This window comes from Alligator mississippiensis, chromosome 11, assembly GCF_030867095.1.
Source record: "Alligator mississippiensis isolate rAllMis1 chromosome 11, rAllMis1, whole genome shotgun sequence".
In the NCBI taxonomy this organism is placed as follows: Eukaryota; Metazoa; Chordata; order Crocodylia; family Alligatoridae; genus Alligator; species Alligator mississippiensis.
In genome coordinates, this window is record NC_081834.1 from 59565032 (window position 1) to 59579719 (window position 14688).

The window sequence follows — 14688 nt, forward strand, 5'->3', positions numbered from 1 at the left end:
TCAGGTTTGGGACCAGGGTTAGGAGCAGGAAAGGGATAGAGGTGTCTTCCTGCTTGGAGTTGGTTGGTCTCCCGGAGATGTATTTAGGGCACGGTGGGAGAGGGCAGCCCACATGCACAAGCTGGACCCTAGAGCACCCCAGTGGGGCATGGACTGGGAGAGCTGCCAGCATTGGGGTTGGCATTTTGAGTGGCAGGGGCCTTTTGCTGCAGGCCTATTTTGGCACCGGGAGATGTATCGGCTGGTGTCTCCCATGCCACCTGTGGGTTTCCCAGGACAGGTCCTGTCAGGAGGTGTCTCAGGCGGTGCTTCCTGGGGTTGCTGAAGCAGCCTGAGCAAGGCTTTGGGGGCAGGGTTGGTGCATGGCCCTGTGCCTGGTCCCCGGTGTCTGTGCAAAGAAGGGAGCACAGAGCAAGCCCAGGGAGCCCAGCAGGGGTATAGCTGTGAGAAGGGCCCCGGTGCCGTGCACACTGCTCCATGCAGTGCGCACGGCAAGCCTGTTTCTCGTGTTGGCACCGGTGAAAAACAAAGTAGTTATGGTAAAGTGGGAAACTGGGCATTTCCTCCCCCTGCCCTCAATTTGGGGGAGCACCTGGTCTGTCCTGAGCGACACCCATCCCCAGGCACGTGGACAGTGGCCCTGGGGGACATGGCGGTGCCGCGGGGGGCTGCGGCGCTGGGTGCGGGGTGGGGGGCGATGGAGCTGGTCCCCGGGCGTTGCCGCGGCAGCGTTCGTATCATCGCGGCGCCGCGGGATTCCAGGCAGTTGCCGGCGGAGGCTGGAGCGGTGCTGCCGGGCGCCCGGGGTCTGCACAGACGGGTAAGTCGGCTGCGGAGAGCGCTGCCCCTCTTGTGCCCCCGCCTGAGGCAACGCGGGTGTCGAGAGGAGGCCTCTTGCCCCAGGGGTTGTCAGAGTCAGACGTGAAAGAGCCGCGGGGCCGGCGCCCTCCTGCTCCTGGACGAGGTGTCCCAGGGGGACGCGGCCCGACGGGGTGGGATTTGCACCAGCCCCACCAGCGATGGGACCGGGAAGGGCAGTGGGACCCGATCCTGCAGGTTGTGTTCAGCCAAGAGCGGGCACCAGGTCTGCGCCTTTCCCTCGGGGGTGGTTTGTGCCTGTGTAAAGCCCGGAGGGAGGAAACGGAGCCGAGCCCGGCCGAGCTGCCCCAGCCCAGACACCTGGAGATGGGGTTTCTCCTCCTTTTTAATGAAGGGGAGAATTGAAGAACAAACCCATACCGATTAATTTATTCCTTGAAATCACAGTCCAGGGGGAAGAGTAAGTATTTCCTCCATGTTCATGTGATTTTAATGTCCCGTCTTGTTTCTGTTAGTAATCATCAGGCGCCGTTTGGAGAGCGACAGCAGAACCGGTTTCGTGGAGGATTTCGCTCTGCGATCTCTCAGCCCGGAGTGAGCAGGTCAGGATCGGTCCTTGGGCAACGCTGCCGGAGACGCCGGCAGGGGTCGAGCTGGGAGGGGAGCGAGGGGCTCTTGTGCTTTCAGGCCTGTGGCCCGCGTCCAGAGAAAGTGTGAAGCATCAAGACGGAGCCGACAGGACCCTGCCCTTGGCGTGAGGGGCTGAGTAATGTTCCCTGCAGTCATGTGTGTAGGGTCCAGGAGCTGGGCATGCTCTGGATGCCACCCCCTGCTGAGGCCATGATGAGAAATGTTTCTCCTTGAACTCTGTATGTTTTATCTCCAATCCAGAACATCATTTCTCACACCGGTGTCGTACCTCTTCCCAAAGCTACCTGGGACAGGGCTCCCCTCCCTGCCAGGATGGCTGGAGCGCGGTGCACAGCCAGTGTGGACTGGACCCCGGTTACAATCCACTTAGAGCCACCAGTCTTGATGGCACAGAGCAGGACACTTGGTCTTTCCTGGGCACCAACACGCATGGAGTAAAGCTGCAGGCACAAGCCAGTAGCGCCTGTGATGTGGAACAAGGCCAGCGCAGGGTGGCAGGACTTTCTGTTGGGTGGCAGGAAAGGGCCAGGAAGAGAAGATCAGGGAAGAAGAGGGGTCCTGGCATGGGCAAACAGAGAGGGGACTAGGCGGGGGGGAGGAGAGGTGTAGTTTTGTTTTGGGGGAAGAGGCTGTGCACAAGGATGGCTTCCAACAGGATGACATAGTCCCTTTCAGGGGTAGGTGTCCCCCCATCGACGGCAGCGACTGCTGCTTGAGGCGGCGAGGGACATCCATCGGAGGAGAGGCAGGAGACCTTAGTCCAGAGCCGGAGGGAGGAGTGCGGCGTCACCAGGGCCTGTGAGCACCCGCCCAGCAGCGCTCCATCCCCCAGGGCAGGTGAGGGGCCTGCAGCGCCGTGGGGGCTTCCCGTCTCTGTGCAGGAAATGTAGAAACGGGCAGAAAATCCAGCCCCTGCAATGTGGGCACTCAGCCCCTGGTGCTCCCTCACACCACTTCCAGCGGGTTGGAGACATCCCCAGGTGCTGAAGCTCCCCACCCCTCCCAGCCCAGCCAGTGCTGCCCAGACTGAGCGTGCAGGGAGCCCCAAGCCGTGGCGCTGCTGGGCTCCTGCAGGTCCCAGGCAAATGGCCCCTGTCCTCCTCTCCTTGGCATTCCCAAACGCATGGGCACTCAGCCCATGGCCAGTCACGTGGGGTGAGAGGGGAGTAGAGGAGCAGGGAGCTGTGTGTCCAAACCAGCTGCAGGTCTTGGACCCTACGACAAGGGCTCTCCCCACCTGCCAACCCTAGTGCCAGGGAGGCTGTGGATATGGCTGTAACCCAGGGTTCACCTGCCTGTGTCTTGGATGAGCAGAGGAGGGGGTGGATACGTGTGAAGGGGATGCTTTGAACCCCAGTGATAATTGCCCCTGTTGGGTGCCAGGATGGACAGGCTGCGGCAGGTGCTCAGGAGGAGGTCGGCCAAGGTGCTCTCCATGGGAGAGGAGAGCAGCAGGGAGCCTGGGCAGGAGGAGCGGGGCCCCACCTGCCGTGATGAGGAGGGGCCCATCAGGGCAAGGAGGTGGCTGTGCCCCATCTGCTGCCGAAGTAAACTGGCAGCTCCCAGCTGCAGGGGAAAGGAGGGAAAGAAATCAGCCACCTCCAAGTCCAGATGGAGGTGGCCATGGGTGCGCCTGGGCAGGCGGGAGCCAGCGCCATCACAGCTCCCGGCACCCGAAGAGCCGTGCAGCTCCCCTCCTGGGTCATGGGGCAGCCTGGAGCCCGGCCCTGCAGCCCCGCAGCAGGAGGCAGCCCCGTGCCAAGCCGGGGACGAGGGCCCAGCTGCCCTGGGGCAGGAGCTGAGCCAGGCCCACAGCAGCCCCTGCCCGAGCCGCAGCTCCTCCTGGGATGACTGGCACACGTCCCAGGAGTCCGGGAGCACCAGCCCCAGCACCAGCTCCTCCTCCTCCTCCTCCTCGGACTCTGAAAAGTCCCAAGAGGCCCAAAGCACCAGCACGAGCACGAGCAGCAGCTCCTCCTCGGAGGACAGCGATAGCTCGGAGGAGTCCAACACCACCAGTTCGACCAGCAGCTCCTCCTCGGAGGACTCCAGTAGCTCCCTGGAGTCTGGGACCAGCCCGGCCCCCGGTGCCACCTGCACAGGTGAGGGGAGCCGCTGGGGCCAGAGGTCTCAGCACCTTTCACTAAGCGAGGCCACTTGGACCCTCCATGGGGCCGGGCAGGGGGATCCTGGCCAAGGTGAGGGGGCTGAGCCGCACACCTCCCTGGCACGTCCTGGGGCAGACAGGGGACCCTAGTGCTGGTGGTGGGAGCACGACACCATCTCTTCCCCCGACACCCACTTCCCTTCCCCTCAGGGGCACACGAGTGACCTCTCCCCTTTCCTCCGTGTGCAGTGATTCCCAGCCCAGCCGGCGAGGAGCTGGAGGAAGAGGAGGAGGAAGAGGAGGAGGAGGAGGAAGATGGAAGGTCCCCGGAAGAAGCTGCCCTCCTCCTTGTGAAGAAACACCTGCAGGACCCCGGGGAGGTATGAAACTGCCCCAGCGGAGCCGGCACCCAGTCAGTCTTCCATTCCCCCATGCGGCCCATGGCAGGAGGTCACCCCCTGGGACCCAGAGCCCGCAAGGGAGCCCCGGGGCGCTGCTCGAGGTGGGTGTTTGTGAAGCCCCAGCTGGGTCCCTCCCTCCACGGACACTGCCCTGCTCTTTACAACACCTGCCCCGAGGAGATGCATCTCAGCTCCGTGGGGGCAGAGGAGGCCTGAGTCCCACAGGGGGCTTGCGGAGGAGCAGGAGGCTCCTGGCTAAGAGCCTGCTTTAGCCCTGGTCTCGCTCCTGGTAGATGCTGGACGGGAAGGACAGGCAGCGCTTCCTGCTGGCCATCATCAGCCTGACCATCGCCGCGGACCAGAGCAGAGAGGTGGCTGTGGAGCTGGAGGACCTGAAAGCGGCCGTGCTGGAGAGGATCGTGGTGAGTAGCACGGGATGGTGTGGGGAGAGGGAAGGAGAGGAAATGTTGTCTCGTGACACCAGGAAGGAGGGGAGAGGTGGAGCGGGATAAGAGAGAGAATGGCAGGCGCGCCTTTTCCTGGGCATGACATGGGGGTACTAGATGAGGGAGATAGTGGTCGATTCCTGACCTGGATGTTGAGCGTTGGGCAATCCTGCATCTGGAGGGCAGGGGAGGGTGGGATCAGGAGAGGTTTGAGTGCCATGCTTGCAAGGCCGTGGGAGGCAGAGGGCCAGCCCAGCTGGGTGGGTGGGAGGGGGCTGGTTGGGATCCTGCTGCCTGCGCCTGCAGCACTGGGTGGTCTCCCGTGGGGGATGTGGCTGATCCTTACCTCCCCGTCCCCTTTGGGGCTCACAGGACCTGATGGAGACCATCTCAGTGGAGGGCGACCGAAAACACATCCTGGCGTACAGCATAGACGCCATCCGCTGCCTCAGGTACAGGGACCTCTGCCTGACTCTCCTGACTTTGCTGTGGGCCAGGGGGATCCCCACTGCTCAGGCCCAGCTTTCCAGGCTGTTTCCTGCCCACCCCAGTGCCACCGCCGCCCCACATAGCTCAATCTGACGCAGGCTCCTCTCTCCTCACAGCGACCCGAAGCTCAGCCTGGAGCCAGCGCTGGAGTCGCGCCTCCTGCGGGCCGCCGTGGAGAAGAGCTTCCTGGCCATAGGGCGTGAAACCCATCGAAACCAGGTACGTGCCCCTGCCACTGCCAGGTCCCACAAGCCACCCCCTGGCAGGAGTGGCCCCAGGCTCCGTGGCACTGACCCTCGGGTCTGCCTCCCCTTTCAGGTCGTGCAGCGACTGTACGAGGAGTACCTGGAGGGCCTGCTGTGCTGCGTCTTGTCCAGCGCCCCCAGCCTGGGCAAGCTCTACTCCATCTGGGAGGTGAGCACCGTGCAGAGGGGCTGGGCTCGGGCCGGGACAGCTCCTGCCCTGTGCACTGCAGCAAGCCTCTCTCAAAGCATAAGGAAGATGGTCAAGCCCGAGCTTGAAACCTGGGTCCTGAGGAGGAGGACCCCAAGGCTGCTGGGTTCAGCAGGGCATGTGCCCTCATCTTAACATCTTCCTCCCACAGCACTTTACATCGTGGACTGAGGCGCCGGATGCCCAGCACCGTGCACTGGGCATGAAGATCATGACCGGCGCCATTGCCTTTGCTGTGCAGCTCCTCCCACAATTTGAGGTCAGTGAGCCCCTTCCTTCCCCAGTGTCCTGGTCCCCTGCCTTTGGCAGGGCCCTCCTGGGAGAGTGGGGTCAAAGCTGGACAAGGAGCTTCACTCCAGGGCTTTGCTTCTGCCTCAGTGGTGCCCCTGACTCTTTACGGGTCTCTTTTCCATGGCCTGCTCTGGGCATGGTCAGCCCTGGACATGGGGCCTACTAGCCCTGGAGCATGAGGCACAGGGAGTGATCCTGGGGCCCCGAGCAAGTCCCTGGGCTGCAGGTTCCCATGGGAAGAGAGGGCTGTCATGCTCTGGCACTGTGGTCTCTGCCTTCCTGCCCTCGTGCTGGGTAATGCGGAGAGGTGGAGAGAGAGAACCGTGCCTGGGGATGTATTGGGGAAGGAAGGTGGGACAGGCATGAACTGCCTGATCCTCTCCCCCTGCTTAGGGCTCCCCTGACATATTGGAGGTGGGGGACATGGCAGCCCGCCTGGGTCTGTCCATCAACGACCCGGAGGAGACCATCAGCTGCAAGGCCAGGGCGTGTATGTATTTGCTCGCTCAAATCCTCCTTCATCAGAGGGGTAAGGAGACCCAGCTGGAGTACAAGGCTCCGATGCCAGCAGTTTCCCTCCAAAAGCCTGGTCCCAGGTGCTGGGCCAGACGCTTTGTCTCCATCTGTCCATTCCCAACCTGGGAACAACTCAGGGTGTCGGCGTTAATGATTTGGGCCTCTTCACCTCAGCGCCGAGCTGTGGTACTGCAGCCTGTGCTAATGCACCCATCCTGGGTGTCTCATGCGGGAACCAGGGAGCCCATCCCCAGGCCCCCAGCCCAGACTGGTCCCAGGACACGTGGTGTCCATTGACTCCTGCAGAACAATGACCTTCCTGCTGGGGCCCTGCCCTTCATGGTGCCAGAAGGGCAGCCAGAGCCCCACTGGGTGGACATTGAGCACCAAAGCTAGGATGGCAGCTCAGAGCCATGTGTCTCCACTTGTCCTAGGCCAAGACATGCGAGGGGCAGAGGAGCTGTGGTGCAAGCGCCAGAACGATCAGAGCCAGGTCCAGAAGTACAGGGACCTGGCGAGAGTGGGAGAGGTGAGGATGGTGTGTGTGATGAAGGGGTTCAGAGAAAGGCTTGGTGCTTGTCTCCAGCTGGCAGGGGTCTTCCTGCGGTGGGTTACAGCCTTGCAAGTGTCCAGGGCAATGTGGTGCCAGCGCCAGAGATGGAGCCTGTGTGTGGGTTGTAGCCAGCCTTGTGTTCTCCTGTTTCAGGGGCTGAGAAAGATCTTGCTGGAGGAGCAAAGAAGAGCTTTCCTGCAGAGGGCCCTTCATGCAGTTCGCAATGGACCGATGCACATCAGCCAAGCTGGGCTGGTTTTCCTGTATGCAATCTTGGGGGAAGCCGGCCGCTTGATGGGGCACAAGGTCAGCAGCCACGTTGGGGAGTGCGGGGAGGGAGGAGAGTGAGCTCACGGCCCCTCGGCTCTGTTCCACGTAAAGTTGCTGTCGTCCCATCACGACCTGTTGTGTGGGGACAACGTGGAGCAGAGAGAGGTCACTACACACCGGAGTCTGAGCTCTAGCTCACGGTGGGGCCCATTTGGACTTCGCAGACTAACTCAATTAGTGACCTGCCCCTGTCTGTAAGGTGCAAATCTCCCTTGCCTTCTGAGCAAACTGGCCTTGGGGAGAACGGGAGGCCTGCCAAGTGCCTTGGAGAAAGGAATGAATTAATCTGCCGAGGCAGGATGGCACCAGCCTGTCCTTTGCACATGTCATGCCCCTGAGGGTCAAGGTCTCTTGCCAGGCCCAAAGATACACAGCGTGTTCCCTCAGGACAAGCTTCCCATTCCCAGTCTGCAGTCAGGAGTCTTTAGGAGGTGCACAGGTCCCCGCATGGCTCCATTTCTTCTCCTGCCCACGAACCTGTGCTTGCTCTAGGGAGAACGGAGGATTCAGGCACTTGGCGCTGCTGATCTGCCCCATTGCCCAGAGCCCAGAGCTGCCACCCTCTGTCTTTACCGCGATTCTCAGAAAAATGTTGCTCAAGGAACCTGCCCCCCATTTCCCTGAGCTGTTGCCAAGACCCCTTGGTTTCAGTCCAATCCCTGCCCCATGACCCCTCCCCACATCCCCTGTCCTTTCTGGGTGTAGGACAGGCTATGACCAGCTCTTGTACCTCTGCAGGAGAAAGAAATCCCCATCAGGGTCCTGAATAAGCTCTTCATTATCACCTACCTGAAGGAGCTGCCTAAAGATCTGCAAGGGCACAGCCTGCTGGTCACCTCCTCCAGCGCCATCGCCTCTCTCCAGCCGCCCACACTTGCTCCTGCAGGTACTGTCCTGTCCCCTCTGCCGCTGGGGAGCAGGGAGCAGTGGGAAGGGAGGGGGAGGCTCTTGGCACTAACACAAACCTGCTCCCTGCCGCGTGTGGGCAATTCTCCCCTCTGCCCTACAGAGTCCTGTCCTAGGATCCATCCTCCGCAGGTCTTTCCTTTCTTTCCTCTCAATGGCAGGAGCCTTTCCTCGTGCCCTGCTGCCCCCGGGTAAACCTGCCCTCTGCCCCGGGTGGCATGGGTGGGCCTGCAGGGTGCTGCCATCTTTCATGAAGGAGCCCCGGGACCTGTCCCAAGTGGCTGAGCCACCCCAGGACAGGGGGGACCCTCTGCCTCCTGTTAAAGGCTGCTGTCACTCCCACAGTCGGAGACCTGCTTTCCCTTGCTTGTAGCTCTCTCAACCATGGTCTTTTTGGGGCTGGGGTTGTCCATTCAGAGCATCTACCTCATCTTGAACGTGTCTGGGCAGTGATGCCTAAAGATGTTCAGCTTCTTCCAGGCAGGAGGCTAAGCACCATCTATTTTTTTTCCCCTCATTCAAATGTTCAGGCCTTTGTGTCCTGGGAAAGCTCCCAGTCCCCACTTCCTCACATCGCAGCCTTGTATCATGGTCCCAATGCATGGATTTAATCTTCTGCTGCTTTTTCTTACGCTGCGTAGCAACACCTGCAGACCACCTCAACCCTGACAGCACCTCCATGAGAGAAGATGACCTCCCCAACCTCACCGGGAGCCCGATGGCTACAGAGAAAAGCTGCAACAGCGCTGAAGCCACCACACACGTCACCGACTGACAAGTCATCATCCAGTCTGAGCCGTCCGCCACAGCCAAGTCAGCCTCTGCAAGAGGAGCAGCCTGAGAAACCCTCGTGGTGAAGAACTTGAATATCTTCCAGACCAGCTCTGCAAAGGGCTGGGGAAAGACCAGGCACCATGAGTTTGTAGTGCCCAGGTTGCCAAGTGGAGGATGCTCTTGTTGTGTGGATGGCATTTTGTGACCCCTGCCTCAGGGCTTTGGCCGGTCGCCATTTGGGGCCAGGAAGGATTTTTTTCCCCCTTCATTTATGGAACCAACTTCGGGGGGTTTTTCGCCTTCCTCTGAGGCATCGGGACATAATCAGACCATCCCGGTGTCTGTTGTGTTAGTAGCCTGTCCTTGAATCCATCGAGAGCCATTCAGGGAGTGAAGAGAGCAAAGGCATAAACCACGTGCACTGTTGAACATAGATTTAGTGTAATGTGTCATGTTGAACATAGATGCTATAGAAACTAAGAGGAGATGTAGGATAATAAAGTTAAGCTCATGACATGCAAGGTAAGAAAGAAGACAAGATGATCCATTGCTGTAGAGAACAGGGTCTACAACACACAGGAGAAACCTGGCATGTTTAGCTCAAAAGTCAAGGTCGAGCTGCCTGAGAAATGCTAATACTGTTCAATGGGAAACCACCTTTATTCCTCAACAAGTCAACGTTGGGTGGTCAGGGAGGTGTTTCAAGAAAGTGGCAACGGGAAAAGTTCTCTCTGCTCCAGGTTGCCGAGGTGCTTTGGGTAGATGTGATATCTCTTAGGAGATATAGTTGGAAAAAATGTTCTTTGTAAGCTTTTGGGCACAAACACCCACTGCCACAACCAATAACTGTTCTCTAGGTTGGTCTTTGTCAAGACCAGAGGGAGAAATAGAAGAGAGATGGGGATGGGGAGTATGTTTCAGGAGCAATGGCTTTGTGGTGCTGAAGGCACTCAATGGGAAGGGAAGGACCCAGCTGTGAATCCCAGCTGGAACGCAGATTTCTCCAGAGTCTTTTCATTGGAATAAGCAGGGCCCTTCGCTACGCAGTATATTTTTCTGGTGAAAGTACAATGTGTACAAATGGGCCCTTGTAACAGGCTTCTCTGAATAGCAGGGGACAACCCCCTGCCTGCCCCACTCCCCCTGCGTGATCCATGGAGCCCATTCCAGGCTAATATTTGTACCAAGTCACTGGAGTCAAGATCTCTCAGTCATGGGGGCTGTGGGGTTTCTGGGGTTTTGAGCTGTGTTTGTTTGGTGTGGGTTGGGAAGACCCAGCTCTGTATCCATGCTGCAGCCAGGGAGCTTCCCAGTCTTTTCCACTGGAATAAACAAGGCCCTTGGGAATAAACCCACTTAGCCCCCCCCGGCACTCAGGGCTAGATCTGGCTTGCAGGGATCCGCACAGTCTGGATCCAGACCCCCGCCTGCAGTTGTGGGAGCAGTGGCACCCGTGGTCGGAGCAGATCGGCGTCAGCTCAGGGAGCCTCAGGGATTCACGCAGCCGTCAGTCACCCCCCAGCGCTGCAGCACACGTCCATGGCGGCTCCGCACCCTGCAATTCAGTCGCGGTTCCTCATCTTGTCCCACCCCAAATCCCTGGCCCCTCCAGGAGCCCTGCAGACCACAGGACATGGCTCTGGGGACTGGATCCAGCTCACCGGCCGTATTTTTGACACCCTGCTAGGAGCTGTTCTCACCAAGCTTTGAGTCACTGCTTTGGTTCTTATTGACGCCTCTCTCCTCTTCCCCCTTGTCCCACATGCGACCCCCAGACCTGGTTATGGCTCCCAGTACTACTCACACTGACACTGTACAAAAGACAGCATCCCTGCCTAACTCTGTTGCTTTTCCCTCGTTCAGCGTCCCTGGGACATTTCCTCCCAGCGTTGCACTGGGAGCTCCTGGCTGGTTGTTTGCCCCCCTGACCTCAAGCACGTGTTCACAGTCACTGCTCTCGTGTGACATGTGAGGAGCAGGGGTTCAATGCCCACCCAGCCCCCTTCAAGACCCAGGACACCCAAAAGAAGGGAACGGAAAAGCTTGCAGTTGGTATCCAGGCCCGTGCAAAATCTCTGCTATGCTGCTATGTTTTCCCAGCACATTTGCACTGGTCCAGACAGATGGTGAATGAGCACAGGGAACAGTCCTCTGTGTCTGAGGCAGCTCAGCAAATGCATGGCACACCGCGCACCAGCCTCCCGCACCGACCGGAGCCTGCAAACACTTTCTCATCTCCTCAGGCGCAGCAGCCTTGCCCTGGGCTCCCCGGCACGGTGGGTGTGATCAGTGTTGGTGGGGGAGGAGGAGGACGTCGTTGCTGAGGTGCTGCAATGTCCTGACACGGGAATTATATCCCTGGGTGCACATTCACCCCAGCCCCATGGAGGGGCTCTGCCTGCCCCAGGGATGTGCTAGTGCCCAGCCTGACACCTCGGGGCCACAAGTGATGTCCAACCAGCCCAGCTCAGCTGGGACTGATAGCGGCTCTCAGCCCGGCTAACAGAGGCTGGACTCGCTGGACATGACGTGTGTGTCTTGGGGTCTCAATCCCGTGTCTCCCAGCACAGGGGCACTCCCTGGCGCTGCACTGAATGGCCGTGTGTCCCAGTGTGGCACCGGCATCTGAACCTCTCAGAAAAGGCTGTGCTGAGGGGATGTGGAAGGGGAGACTGGAGCCTGAGACTCTTTTCCTCCGAGGAGCAAACAAGAAGGGCCCTGACAAAAGCTTGGCACGTGATGCACATGGGGCTGCGGCTACGTGGCCCAGCCCTGCCCTAAGGAGGGCCCTGCCTGGATGCCAACAGCCCACGGCAAGCAGCTTGTCAGGGCGAGGGGTTCTGGGGTGGGGGAGATCCCCCAGGGAAACTCCAACTAGCAGCTGCAGAAGTGCTTGCCCTGCTGCTCCACGTGCCATGGGGCCAGCTGCGCTGCTGGGCTTGGCCTCACCCTGTGCTGCGTGGCACTGGCTGCACTGGTTCCTCAATTGAGTCCCTGCAAAGAGGATTTCTACGGAGGAGCTGAGCCCCAGGGGTTGGGTGTAGCAAACATAGCCAACATTTGGCTGAAACTGGGCATCCAACATCATTTTGCAACACTGTACGAGATCTGCAGTATGAGACTTACGGGGTGGTCAAACACTGGAACCAGCTACCTAGAGCAATCAAAAATTGATTGCTTATTCCCAGTTCCTTATTCCCAGTTCCCTATTTCTTACTCCCAGTGCCCAGTTCCTTTTTCAAAGCTCATCGAGACCTAATAAAAGCTTGTTATTAATGAATTAAACATCTGAAACAGAGAGAATGTCATTAGCTATGCACATTTACTAATTAATATTGATAAAAATATTCTGCATCAAGTACAGAGCCCTAAATGATGGGTAGGTTTAAATGGGATTATGGGGCAAAATCCATTTTGGGACACCTCAGACTTCCTGTTGACTCCACTGAGGGACTGCCCTTGACATCTGTGACCAGAGACTTGCCTGGCTCAAAGCGTGGTTTGGCCGTCCCAGGCTGCCAATTGACAGCAGGCTAGCCACTGTGCTAAGTATATGGACCTGAAAAAGGACCTGGATTTTGGGCTGGGATTATAGCTAGATATCCTGTTTTGGGCAACCTCATGGCACATCTCTGTGCCACTGGGGAACTCTTCTGGACATCTCTGACCAGAGACTTGCCCGGGCCAAATGTGGTTCGGCCATGGCAGGCTGCCAATTTACAGCCCCCTGCATTGAAATGGGATTATTTGGGTGCACAAATTTCTCCATGTGGGTAAACTGAGAAAAGCCACTGCCCCAGGGCGCTGGGAGCTCTTCTGCAGGGATGCACGATATGAGTGCTGCTAGATTTGCAAACACCTACGTGAGTCCAGATAAACCCAGAGATTTTCACTAGGAGTCCACAGTGTGCAAAACATTTGACTGTTTGGAGTCTTCCTGAGTTCTTTGCAACTCAAGAATTGCTCCGTTGCTTTGTTCGAGTCCAACAGTGACTGAAAGCTGAGAGCTGGCGTATCATGCCATTAATTGAATGTGTGGCCAGGCATCCCTGACTCTTGGAGCCCTGTCAGGTAATCTGGGCTCTCAGCGTTGGGGGAACACCGTGCTGCAGATCACCATGGTGTGGATCAGCACTAGATCACCTGACAGGGCTCTCAGCTGTGGGAGCTTGCTACTGGACACACCGGGCTTCCTCTGCATCAGCACTTTGGCATTATGGGATCTGATGCTCGATCCCACAATTGTACCTTCTACTCTGCATGTGGCATGGCTAGACGCACAGTTGTGTGGCTTGTGCAACAGATGTCCTTGTGCCTTTACTGAACATCTGGCAGGGGTCTTTTGGTCAGTTGGCAGCAGCAGTGGACTCCACATCCTGGGTTAGGAACAGAGGCTCCTTGTACAAAACCCAGTGAGGGGTAGGAGATATTGAATACAATCTACAACAGGCAGCACTGACCAGAGAGCTGTTGAGGGACAGCGAAGCATTGAGTCTGCCCTCCTGAGCGCTCTCATCAGCTCCCAGGTCATTGTTCTGGCCGTTGTGGAGTCCAGTCCATGTGTCTCAATATAGAGAGAGCCCCTCACTCTGGTTGGCTTTTACAGGCTAGAGCCCATTGCTGCAGGTTGGTGTCTATGTGCTTTGGAAGGAAGGGAGCAGAGGTCAGTCTTGTGAGTAAAAGAGGGCCAGACGTGGTGGCCAGACATGGTTCCAGCCCTTTGCCCCTTTTGTCCAATAGTTTCCTGGTCTTGCAGCACCTACCCTGGGTGTGGGAGACCATGGTTACATTCCCTTGTCTGCCTGTTCATTGAAATAAACCAAACTAAATATTTTGAAGTCCTGTTTTTTTCCCCAAATAAAATAAACTCAGGAAACAAAAAACTTTTTTTTCCCCATTGCATTTCTCTTCATTTAGTAAGTTTGTTTTAGTTGAATGATGGTATAATAAAACCCAGGAGAGGACTAGCAAGTTGCAAGCTGCTTTTGCCTTTGACTATTAACTTTTTTTTCAATGAAATGCTATAGGGATTCAAAGCCAGTTTTGAAATAATTTTTCAGTGAAATCATAAGCTTCACAGTTTATGCAAAGATCAGTGAAACAGGGAAGAGAATGAATCTCTTTAAACCTGGGTTCTTTGCTGAGAAAAACAAGAGAAGTATCGTAATTGCAGAGATTGACATACGGTGACTTAAACGACGATAAACCAGCTTCCCATGTGCTTTTAATCTGATCAAACTAAAAGTTAAAAATGTTACTTTATGATCATATTCTTTTCAAACAGAATGTAGAAATGTAGTTGGTTATGTCTTGCTATTCAATTTTAATTTACTAGTGTGTCTAGTAGCATCCTGCTTAATTTCTCATTTTTAATTATTATAATTTTTTCTTGAACTGCGGAATGTGATTGGCATCCAGGCAAAGCTTTTCACAAGTAAAGAAAGCTTTAGCAATGTGTGAGGACCATTTTCTCCTTAGCCTAAAGGATTAATTTATGAAGATCTACTGTCTGGTACATCTGGATCATGAATTTTGGTAGCTGAAGGAACGATCCTGCTCTCTTAGGTGGAAAAGGAGAATGAAGGTAAGTGGCATTTGCTATGAGCTTTGTTGGCATGAAAATACCAGATTGAGGGGTGTAGACTACTGAGCATTAATGAATGTGTAGACACACCCAGAAATGCTTCCAAAAGAGGGCTTTTCCCAGCTTTGACTGAAGTTGTTCAAAGACGTTGTGTAGCCAGTCTGGTGATAAAGCCTCTTCTGTCAGTATATGCTCTGTCCTCACAAACCAACACCAGCCACTCTCAAAATGTCTCTCTTTGATATGCTTGCAGGCTGCTAAGGTGGGTGGTCTCACAGTGGCTTCACTGCTTCATTTCTGGGTTTATCGCATGAGACTTGGTGGGATGACATTATCAAGGAGAGTGCCCCTGGTAGTGCCAAGGGTCA

The 14688-nt window shown here is 56.8% G+C and overlaps 2 protein-coding genes across 2 annotated transcripts; both read left to right on the top strand.

The window, feature by feature from the left end:
- Nucleotides 1–238: 238 nt before the first annotated feature.
- LOC132243713 (uncharacterized) lies at nt 239–5823 on the top strand. Its single transcript, XM_059714110.1, has 8 exons — nt 239–2307; nt 2854–3572; nt 3827–3957; nt 4272–4400; nt 4797–4876; nt 5030–5132; nt 5232–5327; nt 5518–5823. The coding sequence occupies exons 2-8, from the start codon at nt 2855–2857 to the stop codon at nt 5821–5823; spliced, it is 1563 nt and encodes a 520-aa protein (XP_059570093.1). The 5' UTR covers nt 239–2307; nt 2854.
- A 249-nt stretch (nt 5824–6072) lies between these two features.
- LOC132244146 (uncharacterized) lies at nt 6073–9254 on the top strand. The gene is made up of 4 exons (XM_059715188.1): nt 6073–6702; nt 6880–7032; nt 7795–7942; nt 8604–9254. Exons 1-4 carry the CDS (start codon nt 6400–6402, stop codon nt 8735–8737), a joined length of 738 nt encoding a protein of 245 aa, XP_059571171.1. The 5' UTR covers nt 6073–6399; the 3' UTR covers nt 8738–9254.
- Nucleotides 9255–14688: the final 5434 nt, after the last annotated feature.

Excerpts from the sequence above, each read along its gene's own strand:
- LOC132243713 (XM_059714110.1), top strand. The coding sequence starts at position 2,855 with ATGGACAGGCTGCGGCAGGTGCTCAGGAGGAGGTCGGCCAAGGTGCTC. Across the intron at positions 4,877-5,029 it reads GACGCCATCCGCTGCCTCAG|CGACCCGAAGCTCAGCCTGG; the intron begins GTACAGGGACCT and ends CTCTCCTCACAG. Across the intron at positions 5,328-5,517 it reads AGCTCTACTCCATCTGGGAG|CACTTTACATCGTGGACTGA; the intron begins GTGAGCACCGTG and ends TTCCTCCCACAG.
- LOC132244146 (XM_059715188.1), top strand. The coding sequence starts at position 6,400 with ATGCGGGAACCAGGGAGCCCATCCCCAGGCCCCCAGCCCAGACTGGTC. Across the intron at positions 6,703-6,879 it reads ACCTGGCGAGAGTGGGAGAG|GGGCTGAGAAAGATCTTGCT; the intron begins GTGAGGATGGTG and ends CTCCTGTTTCAG. Across the intron at positions 7,033-7,794 it reads GCCGCTTGATGGGGCACAAG|GAGAAAGAAATCCCCATCAG; the intron begins GTCAGCAGCCAC and ends GTACCTCTGCAG.